This window comes from Erinaceus europaeus, chromosome 11 (genome assembly GCF_950295315.1).
Source record: "Erinaceus europaeus chromosome 11, mEriEur2.1, whole genome shotgun sequence".
Taxonomy (NCBI): Eukaryota; Metazoa; Chordata; class Mammalia; order Eulipotyphla; family Erinaceidae; genus Erinaceus; species Erinaceus europaeus.
The window spans coordinates 55,571,374-55,592,052 of NC_080172.1; the positions used below are offsets into that span (position 1 = coordinate 55,571,374).

The 20,679-nt window shown below is 45.4% G+C and overlaps 4 protein-coding genes across 4 annotated transcripts; 2 read left to right on the top strand and 2 right to left on the bottom strand.

The window, feature by feature from the left end:
- Positions 1 to 4,482: 4,482 nt before the first annotated feature.
- Positions 4,483 to 5,024, bottom strand: LOC103121077 (histone H2B type 1-C/E/F/G/I). The gene has a single exon (XM_007531577.2). It carries the CDS (start codon positions 4,934 to 4,936, stop codon positions 4,556 to 4,558), a length of 381 nt encoding a protein of 126 aa, XP_007531639.1. The 5' UTR covers positions 4,937 to 5,024; the 3' UTR covers positions 4,483 to 4,555.
- An 81-nt stretch (positions 5,025 to 5,105) lies between these two features.
- On the top strand, positions 5,106 to 5,867 carry LOC103121076 (histone H2A type 2-A). Its single transcript, XM_007531576.2, has one exon. It carries the CDS (start codon positions 5,291 to 5,293, stop codon positions 5,681 to 5,683), a length of 393 nt encoding a protein of 130 aa, XP_007531638.1. The 5' UTR covers positions 5,106 to 5,290; the 3' UTR covers positions 5,684 to 5,867.
- A 623-nt stretch (positions 5,868 to 6,490) lies between these two features.
- On the top strand, positions 6,491 to 20,631 carry LOC103123994 (histone H3.v1). The gene is made up of 4 exons (XM_060202363.1): positions 6,491 to 7,156; positions 7,632 to 7,705; positions 12,899 to 12,993; positions 20,108 to 20,631. The coding sequence occupies exons 1-4, from the start codon at positions 6,748 to 6,750 to the stop codon at positions 20,550 to 20,552; spliced, it is 1,023 nt and encodes a 340-aa protein (XP_060058346.1). The 5' UTR covers positions 6,491 to 6,747; the 3' UTR covers positions 20,553 to 20,631.
- Positions 12,674 to 13,073, bottom strand: LOC103121078 (histone H4). The gene has a single exon (XM_007531578.2). The coding sequence runs from the start codon at positions 13,048 to 13,050 to the stop codon at positions 12,739 to 12,741; it is 312 nt and encodes a 103-aa protein (XP_007531640.1). The 5' UTR covers positions 13,051 to 13,073; the 3' UTR covers positions 12,674 to 12,738.
- Positions 20,632 to 20,679: the final 48 nt, after the last annotated feature.

Sequence of the window (20,679 nt, forward strand, 5' to 3'; positions counted from 1 at the left end):
TAAAAAAGCAAGGGAACTAAATGAAGAGATAGATAAACTAGAATTCTTGGACATTTTCAGAGTAAAAATGATTTCAGCCCATCTTGGATGGAGTTTGAAGAAAGCATGTTAAGTGAAGTAAGTCAGAAACAGAAGGATGAATATGGGATAATCTCATTCACAAGCAAAAGTTGAAAACAAGATCAGAAGAGAAAACACTAAGCAGAACTTGGACTGGAGTTGGTGTATTGCTTAGTGTTTACTCTTCTGATCTTGTTTTTCAACTTCTGCCCATGAATGAGACTCTGGAGTGGGGTTGGGGGGAGGGAGTTCAGGTCCTGGAACAGGATGGCAGAAGATCTAGTGAGGGTTGTATTGTTGTGTGGAAAAATGAGAAATGTTATGCATGTATAAGCTATTGCATTTACTGTCAACTGTAAAACATAAATAAATCTCCCATAAGACATCTCTCTGTATGTGTGATTTCTTTTACAGTAAAAAAGCTTTTGATTTGACATAGTCCCATTCTTTTATTTTCAGTCTTTGCAACTAGATTTGTGTCACTGAAGATATTTTGGAAGCTTATATAGAAGTGACTTCTACCAGTATTTTCCTCTTAATTGTCTGATGGATTCTAGTCTAACATCCAAATCCTTGATCCATTTGGAATTTAATTTTTTGTTTGGTGAGATATAGTGGTTCAGTTTTACTCTGCACGTTTCCAATTTTTGCAATACCATTTGTTGAAGAGACTCTCCTTTCTCTATGTAATAGTCTAGGCACCTTTGTCAAAGATTAGCTGTACGTAGGTGTGGAGATTTCTGAGCCCACAATTATATTCCATTGGTCATTGTATATTTATGCTTCAGTGCCAAGTAGTTTTGATTACAGTGGCCTTATAATACAGTTTGAACAGGTTGACATTTTTAGTTCTTGTTCTAGCCTCCTAAAACTTAGATGGTAGGGCAGGTTGGGCGGTAGCGCAGCAGGTTAAGTGCACACGGTGCAAAGCGCAAGACTGGAGTAAGGATCTCGGTTTGAGCCCTCAGTTCCCCCACCTGCAGGGGGGTCACTTCACAAGTGGTGAAGCTGGTCTGCAGGTGTCTATCTTTCTCTTCCCCTCCTCTCACGATTTCTCTCTATCCTATCCAACAACAGCAAGGGCAACAAAATGGGAAAAAATGGCCTCCAGGAGCAGTGGATTCATAGTTCAGGCACCAAACCCCAGAGATAACCCTAGAGGCAAAGAAACAAAAGAAAGCAAAAAAAACTTAGAGGGGGCTTTGAGATCACATTAGATTTCTTTCTTTTTCTTTCTTTCTTTTTTTTTTTTTTGTCTTTAAGGTTACTGCTGGGGCTGGGTGCCTGCACCACAAAATCCACTGCTCCTGTAGGCTGTTTTCCTCCCCCAATTTGTTGCCCTTGTTTTATTGTTGTGGTTATTATTGTTGTTGCTATTGCTGTTGTTGTTGTTGGATAGGATAGAGAGAAATCAAGAGAGGAGGGGAAGACAGAGGGGGGAGAGAAAGATAGACACCTGCAGACCTGCTTCACCGCTTGTGAAATGACCCCCTGCAGTTGGGGAGCCAGGGGCTCAAATTGGGATCCTTCTATTGGTCCCTGTGCTTTGTGCCATGTGTGCTTAACCCACTGCACTACCGCCCAACACCCTCACATTATATTTATATATGGCTCTATATAGTGTATTCATTTTGATGTTGATTCTTCTAGCCCATGAACATAAAATATCTTTCCACTTTGTGTCTCATTCTGTTTCCTTAATGATGGCTCATAATTTTCAGTATACATATCTTTTACTTACTTTTTAAAATTTATTCCTAGACATCTTATCTTGCCCTTATAGTAAAAAGGATTGATTTCCAAGTTTCTACTTTTCAGTGTTTGCATAAAGAGATGCCACTGACTTTTACATGTTGATTTTGTAGCCTGACACCTTGCTAGGTTGCATAATTATTTCCAAGGGCTTCCTGCTACAGTCATTGGGTTTTCCTATGTATACTATCATGCCATCTGTAAATAGTGAGGCCTGTATTCCTATAATTCCTATATCCCTTTAATTCCTTGCTCTGATTTTCCTATATTCCTTTAATTCCTGTGTTCCTATATTCCTTTAATTCCTTGCTTCTGTCTGGTTGCTATGGTAAGAACTGCCAACACTATGTTGAACACTGGTGGTGATAGTGGGCAGCCCTGTCTGGCACCTGATCTAGAGAAATGCTTCCAGTTTTTCACCAATGAGTATGATGTTGTCTATAAATGGGTTAGCTATATATAGACTTCACTGTCTTGAGGATCTTTCCATCTACTGTGTTCCCATTTTCATCTTTTTGATGATGAAGAGATGTTGGTTTTGTCAGAGTTTCTCTGCATCTATGCATCTCTGCATCTATTTCTCTGCATCTATCTACTATCATGCCATCTGTAAATAGTGAGGCCTGTATTCCTATAATTCCTATATCCCTTTAATTCCTTGCTCTGATTTTCCTATATTCCTTTAATTCCTGTGTTCCTATATTCCTTTAATTCCTTGCTTCTGTCTGGTTGCTATGGTAAGAACTGCCAACACTATGTTGAACACTGGTGGTGATAGTGGGCAGCCCTGTCTGGCACCTGATCTAGAGAAATGCTTCCAGTTTTTCACCAATGAGTATGATGTTGTCACTTTATAACTGGCCCTCAAGGCCTCAACAATTGGGAGAAAAGTTAAAACTTTAATATTAGAGAGTGGACTATAGAAACTGGATGGTGGCAAGAGACAAGCTTCCCTAGTTTGGCTGTTTTAGCCAGTGGCAGACCACTTCACCATTTAGAGTCCTAGTCATAGATAATGGGCTCAGACCTACAAGTCTGAAATCACTAGTCAGTTCCCTCAGAAATCTCTCAGAACTTGGTCCTCACTGTAAGTAACACTGATTAAGAATGCCCCACTCTCTGGAGGGAGTCTGGGTCACTCTACTCTGTCACTTGAAAAGTTATTACACAACCTATGGACATGGCCCCAGCTGTGACCACAGAGTGAGCCTAAACTGACAGGAACCCAGAGGTCATTCAGGCTCCTTCTTAAATATTAATAGACATGGACCCTAGGTCAGATTGATTTGGTAAACAATTATATATTTGCCTTCTTTAAATATGAAAGCCACTCTCCCTGCCCTCATCCAGTCCTCAAGTTTCACACTTTAATACCATCCTCCCAGATATGTCTCAGGCCTGCCTTAATAGCTAGAGTCCTAATTTCCTAGAAATGTTTCATCCTATCTTCCTCTCACCCTGGATTTCTCACTGGTTCTAACGTTTGTATGCCTTCTACCTTTCAGCCATCGAGTCCCAGATACTGCCACACCACCACCCTGACTTCCCTGTGCAGATGACCACATGGTGAAGTGTCCAGAAACCTCAACTCTCCAGTGCCTTACCCTACTAGGGAAATATTAGGGGCAGTAAAGGTCCATCTAGGAGTATGGATTGATCAGGCAACTGACTACATGTCAGCAGGAAGTAGTTATGGAAATTTTGAAACTCGGTCCTTCAGCTCCCCAAAAGAATTCTGGTCCATACTCCTAGATGGTAAAATTTTGAATTCAGGAAATAAACTGGCTTAACCTGGGGAAAACAGACAGTACTGTGACATGCCAAAGAACATGTTTCTCAAACATAGGAGTTCACCATACTAGTAGAAAAAAAATCACGAGAGGTAACAGGTGTACCTGTGATTTAGAAAAAAAATGAAGACAAGACATAGAAGTTGGTTAACTACTCTGCTGACAGCCATCTCAGACCCCCTAATCCTTATCCTGCTAGCCCTCTTAATAGGACTGTGTATTCTCAGCTCTCTGGTTAAATATGTCAGACAAAGAGTAAACTCAGTAAATTAATAGTCTAACATAGCCAGTATAACCCCTAACTTATGGATAAGTCTATGATTTGACTCATTTTCCTAAAACCAGGTGGGGAATGTGACAAGGTCGCTACTCTCTTAGCATAACTACGTCTTGACCTAAATCTGAACCTGTGAAGGTCCCAAGCTGTAGAAAAATTTAAAACTTGCTCTACTGCTTTACTGCCAAGTACCATGCTCCATCCCCCTTACCAGACTTGCCAAAGAAGATGTATATCTCATTGTTCAATTGTTCCTAACAGGTAACCTTGACCACAGTAATGGCTGTCCTACTGTATTTTTAGTTTCTGTAATCATGCTTACTTCCTGCATCTGTGACCTGTTTTTTCCAGTAAGGATATTATAATATACTATATTATAATATTATAAGGATATTATAATGAACACTGTAATCAAAATTACTTGGTACTGGAGCATAAAAACATAGACCAGTGGAATAGAACTGAGAGACCAGAAATAAATCTGCACACCTATGGACATCTAATCTTTGACAAAGTTGCCTAAACTATTAAATGTGGAAAGAAGAATCTCTTCAACAAATGGTGTTGGACACGGGTGTACAGAAAGCTCTTTTTTGGACAAAGTAAGTGGCTCTGAAAAGAGCCTTTGGGTTGCTGGGCCCGGCAGCCCGTAGGAGCGCCGGGTGCCACTAGCAGCTCACTTGGAGCTGGTGTACTTGGTGACGGCTTTGGTGCCCTCGGACACGGCGTGCTTGGCCAGCTCCCCGGGCAGCAGCAGGCGCACGGCCGTCTGGATCTCCCGGGAGGTGATGGTGGAGCGCTTGTTGTAATGCGCCAGACGGGACGCCTCGCCGGCGATGCGCTCGAAGATGTCGTTCACGAACGAGTTCATGATACCCATGGCCTTGGAGGAGATGCCGGTGTCGGGGTGCACCTGCTTCAGGACCTTGTACACGTACACGGAGTAGCTCTCCTTGCGGCTGCGCTTGCGTTTCTTCCCGTCCTTCTTCTGGGCTTTGGTGACGGCTTTCTTGGAGCCTTTCTTGGGCGCAGGAGCAGACTTGGCCGGCTCTGGCATGATGAGAAGCTGGAGCAGAAAGCTGCGAAGTTCAGCCAACAAGAGCGGAGACAGTAGACTAGTAGAGGGCTGTGGAAACGGCTCGGTACTTATGGAGGCTGCATGCAAATGAGCACTCTGTGAATGCTGCGTTGTGATTGGAGGATTTTCTGGCGCGTTCCAACTAGAGCGGGATTATGTAAATGAGAGGATCGTGGCGGAGCCGTCCTATTGGTCGCAAAGACTAGGCTTTGGTCTGGCCAATCAAAGCGTCCCGGAGACAAGCGCCGTTCTATCTATAAAAGGTGAAGCGCCCGCTCGTGGGGCATTTCTCTGGCAGCTTCTCTTGGCGCTTCTTAGTCAGTTTTTGCAGTCATGTCTGGGCGTGGCAAACAGGGAGGTAAGGCTCGCGCTAAAGCCAAGTCCCGGTCGTCCCGCGCCGGCCTGCAGTTTCCGGTTGGTCGGGTACACCGCCTGCTGCGCAAAGGCAACTATGCCGAACGGGTCGGGGCCGGCGCGCCGGTCTACATGGCTGCGGTGCTGGAGTACCTAACGGCTGAGATCTTGGAGCTGGCGGGCAACGCCGCCCGCGACAACAAGAAGACGCGTATCATCCCTCGCCACCTGCAACTGGCCATCCGCAACGACGAGGAGCTGAACAAACTGCTGGGCAAAGTCACCATCGCCCAGGGCGGCGTCCTGCCCAACATCCAGGCGGTGCTGCTGCCCAAGAAGACGGAAAGTCACCATAAGGCGAAGGGCAAGTAAGCCCAGCGTCTCGAAGCCGTCTGCCCTAGTTCTCCCGCCCCTGGCCGCGGAGGCGGCCTATGAAATCAAAGGCTCTTTTCAGAGCCACCCACACTTTCAGATAAAGAGTTGTTGCAGCCGCCCGTGTCCCGGAGGAGCGTTGCGCTCTGTCACGCCGAGTGTGGCTGGAGTGCCTTTCCCCCCCACGCACACACACACACAAACACTCCGTCCGATAACGCACCGCGTCTCGTTTTGTTTCTCCCCGTGGGCTCCCACCGACTTTTAAATGCCAGGTAGCCGAGCCTGGCCAACATGTACACGGTGTTGAAGTTGCAGAGCGGGGGGGGGGGGGGGGGTCACACCCCCACCCCCTACCGGTCTGCCCTCGCGCACACTCCAGTCTCACTCCCAGTCGGCAGCAGTACCGAAACCGGCTCTGAGCTGGCCGCTCTTGCTCAGAGTTTGAGGAGTTCGTCCATAGTCATAACTCCTTCCCGGGGGGGGGGGGGGTAGGACAAGGGGAAGTGCATACAGGTGCCCGCTTAGGCCCTTCAGAAGCAGGGTGGGACGTCCTTGCTCCACAGGTATTTGGGGCGCACACAACCATGATGGTGAAAGGGAGAGCGGAGAAACGCTCCGTTCGATCCCTTAGCGGGTTCTGGAAAGGGAACTAAGGAGTTAGGGAGCGCGCGGGGCAGACGGAAGCGTAAGGGCTACTTCGTGAGCGACAGAGTAAGGGAGGTTGACGTTAACGTGCCCTCGGGCTGTGAGTGACTCAAGACGAGATCCCTAGGGAATACTTGCGATAGAAGTGAGAGTCTTCCCTCCCGGAAGGCAGGAGGAAACTTTCCCCTGCAGTTGGCCAACGGCAGTAAGAGGCGGAGGGCGGGGCCAGGAGCATTCTGTTGCGGCCACTCAGCGTTTGGCTTCCTGTGACGTCACGTCCAATGAGCAGCTAGCGCGGGACTTTCAATTCTCGTCCCGCCCACTTGGGAAAGGCTGTGGCTATAAAAGATGCGGCGGCGGCCCACTAGCACTCGTTTCGCTCTTGCTTCTCGAGGTGGTGAGTGTCTCAGTACACCATGGCCCGCACGAAGCAGACCGCTCGCAAGTCGACCGGTGGCAAGGCCCCGCGAAAGCAGCTTGCCACCAAGGCGGCCCGCAAGAGCGCGCCGGCCACGGGCGGCGTGAAGAAGCCTCACCGCTACCGGCCCGGCACCGTGGCCCTGCGCGAGATCCGCCGCTACCAGAAGTCCACCGAGCTGCTGATCCGCAAGCTGCCGTTCCAGCGGCTGGTGCGCGAGATCGCACAGGACTTCAAAACCGACCTGCGTTTCCAGAGCTCGGCGGTGATGGCGCTGCAGGAGGCGAGCGAAGCCTACCTGGTGGGGCTGTTCGAGGACACCAACCTGTGCGCCATCCACGCCAAGCGCGTCACCATCATGCCCAAGGACATCCAGCTGGCCCGCCGCATCCGCGGGGAGCGAGCTTAAGTAAGGAGAGCCCGCTCGGCTCGAACCCCGTCCCACCCAAAGGCTCTTTTCAGAGCCACCCACACGCATCACTCGCAAGGAGCTGTGCCGCTGACACTTCTCGTCTTCTGGGTATTCGCGAAGACGCGGGGGGAGGGGGGCGGTCGGGGGCTCTAGGGCTGGAAGCAACCTTAACCGTCCTTCCCCTGCAAGTGCTGGGACAGAAAGTAGAGGGCGTCCTCCCCGCCCTCCCACTCCGCCTGCTTGTAGAGGACCCCCTTCCCGCGCTATCAAACGGCACGAGTGGCTTTGCCCTTGCTGACGTACCACACGCCTGCTCCCTCTTCCCTGCCTACTGGCCTATATTAGCGTTGTTGGGGGGGGGGAGGTAGGTGGGGGGGTCTTCGAGGTCTATGCTACGGGTCCTTAGGACCTTGCCGACCTGTGATCGGGGGTTCAAAACTCAAGTCGCTCACAAATTCGCTCACCCCCAGCTTTCCTGCCCTCGCTGCCGTTCACCCGCGCCTGCGCACTAACTGCAGCTGGCTCCGCCGCCAGTTTTGAAATCGTAGCCTCCCTAACCTTTCCCCACCACCGCAGGTTGGACTGCAGTTGCTGTGTTTGTGAGAATCGGGTTATTCCGCGCAGTTACTCCCTAGCAGGCCACCTCAAGGCTATTGGGAGTCAGGATCAGGAGGGGGAAGCAGCAGAGTGCTTATGCAGAAAGACTCATGCCTGAGGCTCCAAGTGCCAGGTTCAATTCCCCACCCCACAAACCAGAGCTTAACTGTTCTGGTAATAAATCAAGTGTGTGTGTGTGGGGGGGGGGGGGTGGCTTGTTTCTTGATATTCAGATTCCAGATGATCCTTTTCTCCTTAAGTAATACTGTTTACCCTGAGACTCATTGAACAAATTTAAGTGACAGTTATTTGGAATTATATCCCCACTCTTGGCTAACTTGAGGAGGAGACTGCACCCAAGGAGCCTATCCAACATTACCAAAAATAAATTAACGGATAAGTGAAGTCCTTCCTTGCAGTCTCCCCCATTTTCCTATCAGAATGGTAAAACTGTTGGATTGCTTGTGGGCACACTAGAAAAAAAAAGAGAAAAAAAAAGACATTTGGCACTGAAGACTCACTGTCCTGCCCAATGCCATATATATATATATATATATTAAACGTGCATATATAATAATATAAAAATGAAGGTGTGGCAGCATTGTTTGCTTCTGTGTCTCATTTGAAAATCTAATACAAGTCATTCTGTTGTAACCCTTCTAAATGTAAAAGTGCTTCTGACTTGATCTCTTTAAAGAATAGTTTCAATGGAGTTTCAGTTTATTTACCGATTCATATTAACTGTCTTTAGCTAAAACTAGTGATTGTTAAATTGTCTTCTAAAAGAGAAAGAATAGCATAGATCAACAAATTAAGGTGGTACAGATTCAGATCTGTAATAATTTTGTCACATGGCTAGGGATTAAAATCGGAGTAAACAACACTCACAAATCTGTCACAAATACTTTGGTCACACTTAGTGAAAAACTGTTACTTAGATATGTTCCTTAAACTTTAATGTTTATCAGAATTGCTTGGGAGGTGGAAGGAGGGAGCTTGATTAGAATGGGTCCCAAGTTTTTTGCATTTCTAACAGGTTCCTAGGTGACCTGGTGCTCCTAGATTAAAGACCAGTTTGAGGACTCTCATTTCAATAATGACAAGCTCCCTGCTGCCACCCCCCACCCCCCTTTCTTACTGATTTACCTTCCCATCAGACTTGTGCTTTCTCCTTTTCCAGCTATCTCAATGTCGGTCAGAGCTGATCCGTAAAATGCATTGTCTGTAAAGTAGAAACAAACAAAAATTGAAAATTTATTTTAAATGGTTTAACTTTTAAAATATTTAATGATAAGAGAGAGAGAGAGAAATACTCTGGCACAAGTGATGTCAGAGATGGAATTTACAATCTCATGCTTGAGAGCCTAGTGCTCTAGCCACTGCACCACCTCCCACACCCCTAAATTAACTTTAAAATCTAAGGTTCTAAACAGTTAAATTTCAAATAGGAAAGTCATCTTTTTTTTTTTTTTTTTAATTTCTTTATAGGAAAGCCATCTGTTGCAGACTTAATCTTGAGTAAAAATGAAACCATTTTGTACATCAAATTCTCTTGCTTCTGATCTGGAGATTTGTATTTATTTATTTATTTATTTATTTATTTTTACCAGAGCACTACTCAGCTCTGGCTTATGGAGGTGTGGGGGATTGAACCTGGGACTTGAGAGCCTCAGGCATGAAAGTCTCTTTGCATAACCATTATGCTATACCCCCACCTATTTCCAATAGGAAAGCCATATATATATATTTTTTTTAATTTCTTTATAAGAAAGCCATCGGTTGCAGGCTTAATCTTGATAAAAGTGAAACCATTTTGTACATCATATTCTCTTGTTCCTGATCTGAAGATATTTATAAGTATTATTGGTGCTTCTCTCTTTTTCTCAGTCTCTCTAACTCCCTACCCTCTCCTCCCCCACTCCCTCCCTGCATTCCAGGATTGTCTTTTCTTCAAAGCCCAACACAAACCATACCTCCAGAGCCAGGCTTTGCTATTTTTTAGTATCCAGTGATTTTTGTAGGGTCGGGAGTTCCATTGTTATGGTCAACACATCTCATCATATGACCTATTGAGCCATTCATGTAATTATGTTTCTGTGTACCATTTCCCTTCCTTGCTATTCTAATGGTAAATTTCTGAGGGAAAACCTGGCATCTTCTGGCTATCTAGTTCCTCATTGCATAAGGATTAGAGCTGCTGGCTATTCAGGGCAATTCAGAAGTGACAGTATAAAGGTTGAGGCTTGGTTTTTTGTTTGCTTTTCCTTTCTTCTCCTCCTCCTCCTCCTCCTCCTCCTCCTCCTCCTCTTCTTCTGCCAGGGGCCAGCCCCAGCAGGTAATTAGAGTAACCTGAAAGAGGAGGGGAGTGGGCACGGAATGAGAGAGAATGAGAGACGAGTGAGTTGATGCTGAATCAAGCTCAAGCAGACATCTCTGTCATACTTAAGCAGAACTTTATTTTTATAGTCTCATAAGACTTAGATCATTAAAACAAAAATCACCAAGGTTTTGGTCACTAATACAAAAATCACCAAGGCTTTGATTATTAATACAAAAATCACCAAGTAAGAACAGCACAGGTAGGGAACATTTCCTGCTTTGTGGAACATTCACATTCCAGGGGCACTTTTCTCCCTAGATGCGATGTGATCTACATCACAGTTTCTATGTTTTCTGTTATTCCTGTACCTGTGTGCTAGGCAAATGTCCTACTGATTAAGATTAATATTCTACCTGTATGTTTATGCCATTCTCTTGCCCCTATGCATCAGAAGCCAATGGTTCATAGAAAGTTCAAGCTTGTTATGTTTCTAGGGGCCTTAAACAAATTGAACAGCCCATTTTTCATAAAATCTGTTCCATTGTTTGATCAAGGAGTTTTGTTTTGTTCCTTACTGAGACCTGGCCAGCCTCTCCATAAAGTTAAGCTCTCTAGCTGGAATCCATCTTTCTTGTATGCTCACTATGTGACCTAGGTTCTTGTGTACTATTCCTGCATAAGGAAGTGGGAGCAGAGTGGTGGATGGTAGATTAAATGGCCCATTGTATCTAGGCAGGTATCGTAAGTTTCCATTTATTAATTATGCTATGTAAGGTGGCCCCTCCACTGTGGGAACCACCAATCTTTCTCAATGTTTTTAGGGAAGTACTAAAGGAAGTGGTGTAGATAAAGGGGGAAACATTTCTTCCTCTAGGGGGTCTCCTAAAAAAATCTGAATTATTGGCATTGCTCCTTCCATTATGATCAATCTTACAGAGTGCAGTGCAGGTTTTGTCATTACTTTAGTTATTGGTCAGGCTCTGAGCCTGGCTATAGGTAAATATTATTAAGACCACACAGAGCTTAATCCCAAGTGCTATACATGGCAAAAGGCGAGATGGTTTCAGTCTGGCCTGGAGAGTCCAGCTGAAGTTCCTGTGAGGCTGGTACCCTGTCAAGCTGCTCGAATGGCCACTTCTCCTTTTTTTTTTTTTTTTTTTTTTTTAACCAGAGCGCTGCTTAGCTCTGGTTTATGCTGTTATGCTGATGTTGGGGGCGGGGTCTGGGGGGGGTTGAACCTGGGACTTTGAAGCCTCAGGCATAAGAGTTTCTTTACATAACCATTATGCTGTCTACCCCCACCCTAAAGGTTGTGCTCTTAACCATGCTGATATATATTCAAGGGACTAAATTCTCAAATTCCAAGCCAAAACAAGAACAAACAAACCTTAGTATTTAATTGTGATGGGCCTTTCCACCTGACAGTGCAAATCACTAGAAAATAAAGTCCACATTCCACACACTGACAATATGACTTATATATTTATTATTCCATAATGTGCTGTTTACTGGTGTAACCAGTTTGATTTCTGAATGTCTAATAGCTAGATATGACTTTACAAGTAATCTTGCATCTTAACTAGTACAGACCACGGGAATTCCAAAGATGTGCTAAGAGATAAGAAACAAAGGCAGAGCTGTAACCTGGATGCTGAAATTTGCATAAAAGACAAGCGGTTCCTGTACACCAGCAGCCAGGATTAACCGAAACCCACCGCCCAGCAGACACTGGCCTGTGCCAGGCAGGGAAATTAGGTAGGAAAACCAACAGTGAAGCAACCTGACCAATGATTAGCACCAAGGGGGTGGAATTGAAAAAAGCCATCCTCCACCCCTACCCATATTTTCCTTGGCAGGCATGGTTGGGGGGAGGGGGGAGTCTGGCAAGGTCTTTTACTTTCTCCACTCCTTTAAAATTGTGCCAGAATTTAAATTGCTCTCAAATTTATCCATATATATATATATATATTCCCCTCCTTAACACGCTAATGGTTCCTGTGATTACTGTTTTAGTGTTTGGTTAAACCTTTCCTAACAAGAACCTGGCAAGTTCCAAAAAGGGGACTGTAAACTACCTAACGATGGAGGACTGATGCCTTAGAGACCTAAAACAAATTGGGGGGAAGAGGGTGGGGGTAACTAGGGGCCTTAAGGCCACTGAACAGTATGGTGTATACACAAGGCCCTGTCCGTGGATTCACGCCCTGCACTCGCAATTAAGAAAAACTTGTCAGTCTCTAGTGAGTGCCCTCCACTGCCCCTCCCTCGCCTACTTTTTTCAGCCAGATAAAACTCCCCCTGGCCGCGGGGTATGGGGCTTGATACTAGTACGGGCCTTATGCTCACTACCAAGCAGCACCACCCCGACTTGCTAACGTAGCTACTTCCGTCAACAGAACACGTCAGTGATAGCATACCCGAACCTGGCCCGCTTTTGCGAAAGCCTTGCTTCTCCAATACAGATTTGGGAAAGACAAAAGACCACACACGCCTAGAGCTTCCACTAGGCTCCCTTTCTTACCAAAGGCCTCCCTCTGCCCCAACACAAGATCCTGCGATCCCAAAGAGAAGTGCTCAACTCTTTTGATGAGGGAGTGGTCGGCCCTAAAAAGGGCCTTTGGGTACAGTTGATGGCGGGCGAGGGAGAAAGAGCAGCGCACTCAGCCTCCGAAGCCGTACAAGGTGCGGCCCTGGCGCTTGAGCGCGTACACCACGTCCATGGCTGTCACGGTCTTGCGCTTGGCATGCTCAGTGTAGGTGACCGCGTCCCGGATCACGTTCTCCAGGAACACCTTCAGCACGCCACGGGTCTCCTCGTAGATCAGCCCAGAGATCCGCTTGACACCCCCACGCCGCGCCAGGCGCCGGATAGCTGGCTTGGTGATCCCCTGGATGTTATCTCGCAGGACTTTGCGGTGGCGCTTAGCACCGCCCTTACCCAGACCCTTGCCTCCCTTGCCTCTTCCAGACATGCTTGCTCAGTTCGAGAGAACAAACTGACCGAGGGGGAGCAGGCTTCTTCCTTATATACAGATAATGCGGACCGGACTGAAGACTGAAGGCGAAAGCGCGCGGGAAGCCCCGCCCCGCCCCCTCCAGATGCTTCCCGCCCTCCACCGAACCCTCCCGGCCGCTCTGACCTTTTCCTGAGGTCTTCGAGGACCCGCCCCCCCTCCCCCTCCCCCACCCCCACCCGGAGAGCCCCGAGCTTCCGAGTCCGCAGCTTTTCGTCGCCACGGCCCGTCTGCGTCTCGGGCTCCCGTGGACATTCCCTTTTGGGTGAAAGAAAGCAGCGTTTCTGTTCTGCTGCGAGAACGGAAGGGCTCGGGGAGCCCAGAGAACCGAATCTAATCCGGGCGGGACCACTCGGTTCCCGTGGCCGGTTTACATAAGACTGCCGCAAAGCAGAAAAGCCAGACCCATTCAAGAATGGCCGCCCCACGAGGCCCTGTTCCTGCTCTCCTTTGGCTCCTTCTAGGTGCTAGTAAGTCCCAAGTCTGTAGCCTTATCGGGGCTTTACTAGTGACTTTAAAAATCAGAAATAAGAATGTTTAAATTTACGACCTCCTGGATGTACTGATTCTGGAGGCTTTAGGCATTTTGCGGGTGGGGGACACAGCAACTTTCTTTGAATTCCCTTTTGTCTTGAGGCAGGTCCTCTGAAAGGAGCACACTTATCATAATCCCCTCCTTTGCAAAGACTGACTCGTCACTGGGAGAGACCTAAAATCAACAGCAAGAGAAAGGAAAACTGTCATATCGCCCTACTCTTAAGGGCCCATTCATCTTTCCTTTAAAATCACGCACTCTCACACTTAAGGGCCGGGTTGACTGCACACATTACAGTGTACAAAGGCTCAGGTTCAAGCCCCCGTCCCCATCTAGGGAGGGAGGAAGCTTCATGAACGGTGAAGCTGTGCTAACAGGTCTCTCCTTATCTTCCCCTTCCCTCTCAATTTCTATCTCTATCCAAAACTAATTAATTTTTAATACGTTTCTACTATAGTTTTTTCAAATCACACACTCTCAGGGTAGAAGATAGCTCACCTGGTAAAGCGCACACTTTTCCAAGAACAAGGATCTGGGTTTGAGTCCCTTGCCACTATAAGTAGGGGCGCCACACAAAAGAGGGCAGGAACGAATCTTGAGCAAGCAGAAGCCCTAGTGAAGCCCTGGCAGGGGGGGTGGGGGAAGCAATCACTTACTCTCCCCTACATGATCTATTTCCCAATCCCCTTTCTGTATTAAGGGGGTGTTTAAGTTGAATTCTAAGTTTCCTCAAGGAATTACTCCTTTTTTTTTCTTCCTACTGTTATCTCCCGTGCACACGTTAATAAACATCTGCTTGTTAATGTTTACTTTTTAAATTTTTAAATCTATTATCTTTTTATTATTACTTATTGGATAGAGACCGTCATAAATCGAGAGAGAAGGGGGTGATAAAGAGGGAGAGACAAGAGAGACACCTGCAACACTGCTTCACCACTCACCAGGGGCTCGAATAACATGCGTGCTCAACAGGTGTGCCGCCATCCAGCAGCCCCTTAAAAGTCTGTTTTCTATGTATGTACAAACTATTGTATTTGCTGTTGAATGTAAAACATTAATTCCCCAATAAAGAAATAATTTCTTTTTTAAAAGTCTGTTTTCTTCCAGGGTTCTTGCCTAAGAATTCAGAAGGTAGAGGGAAAACTGTTTTTGTTCCCCCTAAGAAGAGGTTCTGAACAGGCCTCTCCAGGTTGTGCCCCTTAAGGTCCTGTAAATTTCCCACCTCCCCTATGAGGTCGGAGGGCCGGATCCCATTCTCTGACTCGAGATGACCAAAAAAAAAAAAAAAAAAAAAAAAAAACTTTAACTCGGCTGTCATCACGACCCCCATGTCCAGGTGGGCTCCCTATACGTAAGAAAGTGAATGACGATCTGTTATAAAAGTAAACGTTGATCTTGTTGACTTGTCTTTTTTTAAGTCTTAGCTGGGGCTGGGCTGTTCTCTCAAGGGTTTCCGATCTGAGGCCCCGGGTTAGACCCCCCTCCCCCCTACACTGCATAGGCCCAGTGCTGCTCTGGTCTGTAAACAGTCAAATGAAAACATGCTTTTAATAAAACACACATGGACATTTTGAAACCTGAACAGAGGAAAATTTTCCCTCCCTGACACAGGTTTATGTGCCTTTCCCCACACACACACTCCCCCAATGGTGGGAAGAGAAAATCTTTTGCTTCTAATATTGCTGATGTGTCTTCCCAGTGATAATAAGGATCTGCAGGAGTGTAAAATAAACAGAGGCAGTGGGAGTTTGCCTCTGGGTATCAGCAGGGCCAAGATGACTGTAACAAGTGAATCGTTAGCTATATATATATTGTATAAGTGCAGTCTTTTAACTGAGGGTATTAATGGTTTATAGTACATAGTTGGTGTTATAAAAAAAATTCCATAATATTGCTCTCCAGTTTTTTAGCTCAAAAGGTAACCAAAGAACGAGACTTCAGGCCGCACGGAGGGGAGGGAGTTAGGTTCATTTCACCAGACCTGAACCCCCTTGTACCACAATACCCAGCTTTATCTCTTTCAAGCTGGGCGGGGCACAAGCTGACTGGTTCCAAAGAGAGTCCATCAAGGTGCTGACAATAAAGGTGAGAGCAGGTTGGCTGTGACCAGAGCCTGCCACTCGGGACACTGGAGTGCAGAAGTGGGGGTCCACCAGCCCAGGTTTCTCTCATTCTCTTGCCTAGGGATTTTTCGTTTCATTGGTTCATATATAACATTTCTCAGTTTTCTATCATTTGTTTGTTTGTTTTAATTAGGAGTATAGTTCCTCACCGATCCCATCACCAAAGGACTGTGTCCTCATCCCCGATCCCTTAGATAGTTCTCCAGTCTAGTTTTCCTACTGTCTTAGATATGGGTTGACTTTTTTTTTTTCCCTCTCACATTCATGTGTTCAGGTTTCTATATTACACATATGAGTGAAACCATTCTGTGATTGTCCTTTACCTCTTTAACTGACTTCACTAAGCAGAATCTTCTCCAACTCCATCCATTTCATATCCCTAGTGACACTAGCACCATCTTTTTAATTATCGAGTAATATTCCATTGAGTATATGTCCCGTAACTTATTTTATCCAGTCATCTGTTGAAGGCCGTTTCGGTTGCTTCCAAATTTTTGCTATTGCGAAGAATGCCCGCTATGAACATAGAGGTGACTATAATATCCCTTCGAATCAGTGATAGTAATCTTTTGGGTAAATGCCTAGGAGTGGAATTGCTGGATCGTGAGGTATTTCCATTTGTATTAGTTTAAGGATTCTCCTTACTGTTCTCCATAGTTGGCTTAACCACTTTGCAGCCATTAAGGTATATGTGTTTTTAAAACAAGTAAGCGGCTAAATTGTCTTATTTTCTTTTATTTGTTTATAGAGACTGAATTCAAGAGGGAAGGAAGAGAAAGAGAGTCACCTGTAGTACTGCTTCACTGATTCCAAAGTTTTCTCCCTTAGTTGGGAACCAGGGGCTTGAACCTGGCTTCTTGCTCATCCAGGTGTACCACCTCTCTACTCCAGTTATGGACTAAATTAAATTGTGTGTTCCAGTAGACTGTGTTAAGTCTTTGACTTTAAAGACTACTAGGTCCTCAAGGACTTACCTCACCTGCTCCAAACTAGAACTGGATATATGTTGTGTTCTGTGGCCCATCTGCACTTCCTCTGTTTTGAGACGTAAGGATACTACTCTGCTTCCACAGGACACTTCTGAAAAGAAGATGAAATGAAAAATCTATGGGCTCCTGGTGGTTGCCCACATCTACCTTCCAGCATCCTAGTGGTTGGCTCTGAATGGCAGGCTCTGATGGTAGCCAGCCTGTCAGTACCTTGATGGATATTGTTTCTAACCAATAAGCTTGTGCCATGCCTAGTTTGAAACTGGTAAAAGCTGGGTGCTGTGGGACAATCTTGTGCAGGTCTGGTAGGAACCGGCCTGTAACCAGATAACATAAAATAAACATAATTCCCTGCCCTCCATGTGGCCCCAGGTCTTGTTCTTTGGTTGCTTTTGAACTATAATACAGATTTTTAAAAAATTTTTATTACAAAGAGGGTGTCATGACCTAGGAAATAGGTCATTGGTGGGCTGCACGAATTGCTTACTTATAGTGCCTGCTTTACCATGTGCACAACCTAGGTGTAGAGCCTGCCCCCCTCGCCCTCCCCCCACAGACACAGACACTACACTGAAGGAAACTTTTGTACTGTGGTTTTTGTTTTGTTTTGTTTTGCTTTGCTTTGTTTTCTGTCTCTACCTCTCTCTTAAAAAAAAATAAATGAGGGGAAAAAATAAGCCATGAAAGATTAAGATGCCCCCCGCCCCACCTTACCCCCAACAAACATTTTTCTGAAATGAAAAGTCTACAGGCAAAAAAATTAAAAAATGAATGAATGGATCCTGTGATGGCACACCTAATTAAGTGCATGCATGCACACATTACAGGGCACAAAGACCTAGGTTCTAGTCCCTGGTCCCCACCTACAGGGGGAAACCTTCATGAGTGGTGAAGCAGGGCTACTGGTGTCTCTCTGGTCCTTTCCTTTTTTAATTTTCTTTTTTTTAAAAATGAAAATTTTATATCTTTATTTACTTATTGGCTAGAGACAGTCAAAAACCTAGAGGGACGGGAGTGACAGAGAGTAGTAGGGATAGGCATCTGCAGCACTGCTTCACCACTTGGGAAGCTTTCCTCCTGCAGGTGGGGACCAGGTGCTTGAACCCCTGTCCTTGCACACTGTAACATGTGCACTCAACCAGGTGCACCACCACCTGGCCCCCCTTTCCTTCTTATCTCCCCCACCCCTCTTCATTTCTCACTTTTTCTATATAGTAAATAAATAAATAATATTTGTAAAGAATGAAAAGTTATTATTATTATTATTTTTCATGAAAGGAGAGGAGAGATAACCCCTTCAAGTGGTGGACTCTCATTTCTGCATTACTATGCCCACACTGGAAACTTTGTTGGATCTGTCTGTAGTCAATCGCACTCCTTGACCCATTCTGTCTACCCACCTTTGTGGATGTTGTAACCAATCAGTTTGTGTCACATGCAGTTTGAAAAGGATAAAAGGCTGGGTGCATATGTAGAAAATTATTCAGGCCTGTTAGATATCGGGAAATAGGCCTAAGTCCCTCTCTTCCACTTGACCTTGTCTGAACAAAAATCAGACACTTTGGGGGTACTGGAAAACAGTTTTTTTTTTTTTTTTTGAGTGCCAGACTCAGAACCAGCTAATGCAAAAAAGCTCTGGAACCTCATGTGCTGTAAGATTTTCCTTTTATAGATAAAGAAAAGTTGACAAAAATGATTCACATAATGCATAAAAGTACTAAGAGATGGACAAAGGTCATAAAGGTCAAAGACTGAAGACTTTTACAAATACCAGAAGCTGGCTTTAAATATGCCAGGGTTTTTACAAACACCACGAGGAAGAAGGGGTTAGATTTAGTATTTATGGGTGGCTAAAAGAAGCCTGATACTAGCAGTTGCCATCAATTTCTATACACTACTTCAACCTCTCTCTGGTTCCTAGTTTACATTTGAGCTGAAACACATATTTTTCTGTAACAGTAGAAAATATACTAGTCACTCAAAAATAAAAAAAGAATTTAATTGCTTCAATGTAACTTTTATTCTGATAGATATGTAACTTGAGTACTTAGAAACTACCAAAACAACAAGGGTATCAAAAGGGAATAAACAAACAAACAAATATATATATATATATGTATATATGAACCAAGAAGAAAAAAAATAAATTCAAAATGGGAATAAAAAAATAAACTATTTACCAGCATACAAGATAGATGTAGATATATATGAAATGAAAAACCCGTAAGCAAGAGAATGAGAGAAACTACAGCTGGCGGACTCTTAATTCTGCATTCAGTATCCCCAGTGGTGATCTCTGATTACAGCCAACCTGCTCTCACTTTTATTGTCAACACCTTGATAAACTCTTTTTGTAACCAATCAGCTTGTGTCATTCCCAGTTTGAAAATGATAAAAGCTGGGTACTACAGTACAAGTTTGTGCAAGTCTGGTAGGATTTGACGTGTAACTGTTAACCCATAAAATAAACCTAATTCCCTTCTCTCCATGTGTCCTCAAATCTTGTTCTTTGGTTAGTTTTGAACTATAACATTGGAGAGCAATATTATGTATTTTTTTTTAACACACATACATTTAAAATTTATTTTACTTTTTGAAAGAGATGCAGAGAGAGAGAAAGAAACACCAGAGCACTGTTAAACTCTGGTTTATGGTGCTATGGGGGATTGAACCTGGGACTTTGGAGGCTCAGGCATGAGAGTCCATTTGCATAACCATTATGCTATCTCCCCACCCCACACATACATTTTTAACCAGAGCACTACTCAGCTCTGGCTGTAGTTTTGTGGAGGACTGAAAAAAGAGAAACTACATTTGATATCCTTTGATTTAGGAGCACTTTATCTTTTGGACCTAATAAATGATGGATTGAGGAGACAACTGCCTTTCTCTGGGAAAAGGTGATAGAGATGGAGGCTTCATTCCACTTAAACATAATTCACAGGGGCGTGAAGCTTTGACAAGTCCTGAAATCAAGTAAAAGTAAATTCAACTTTATGTCCTTTAAGTATGCTGTTTTGTTAAACACCAGCCATAACATGCATGCTTAACACAGTAGCAAGCACTAAATTTAGCTCTGGGAAGTTACAGTAACTGTTAACTTGAAACACAAGGTGAAAACGAATTTGTGAGGGCATGTTTGCGTTGTATATAGAAGGAGTTTATTAAAATAGAAATCCCGAAGTATTCCTAGATTTTTCTTGCAAGAGTTACACCGATTTTAAGGGAAAATCTGAAAAATGAAGAGAGATGGGATTAACAGATTTCTGCCTCTGTGAACAGGATTGAATTTTAACCAATGAGATTACAGCTCTGGAGGTTACTATCTTCTCTGGTCCAATCAAGATGAGGCTATGTCTATAAATAAGACTGTTTCAGGTTTCTCCAGGTCAGAGATACAATATGGCCCGCACGAAGCAGACCGCTCGCAAGTCGACCGGTGGCAAGGCTCCGCGAAAGCAGCTTGCTACCAAGGCGGCCCGCAAGAGCGCGCCGGCCACGGGCGGCGTGAAGAAGCCTCACCGCTACCGGCCCGGCACCGTGGCCCTGCGCGAGATCCGCCGCTACCAGAAGTCCACCGAGCTGCTGATCCGCAAGCTGCCGTTCCAGCGGCTGGTGCGCGAGATCGCACAGGACTTCAAAACCGACCTGCGTTTCCAGAGCTCGGCGGTGATGGCCCTGCAGGAGGCGAGCGAAGCCTACCTGGTGGGGCTATTCGAGGACACCAACCTGTGCGCCATCCACGCCAAGCGCGTCACCATCATGCCCAAGGACATTCAGCTGGCCCGCCGCATCCGCGGGGAGCGAGCTTAAGTAAGGAGAGCCCGCTCGGCTCGAACCCTGTCTCATCCAAAGGCTCTTTTCAGAGCCACCACATTTTCATAAAGGGCGGCCGTTAACACAGGTGGCTGCAAGCTAAGAGCTAGAAGCATCACAGAAA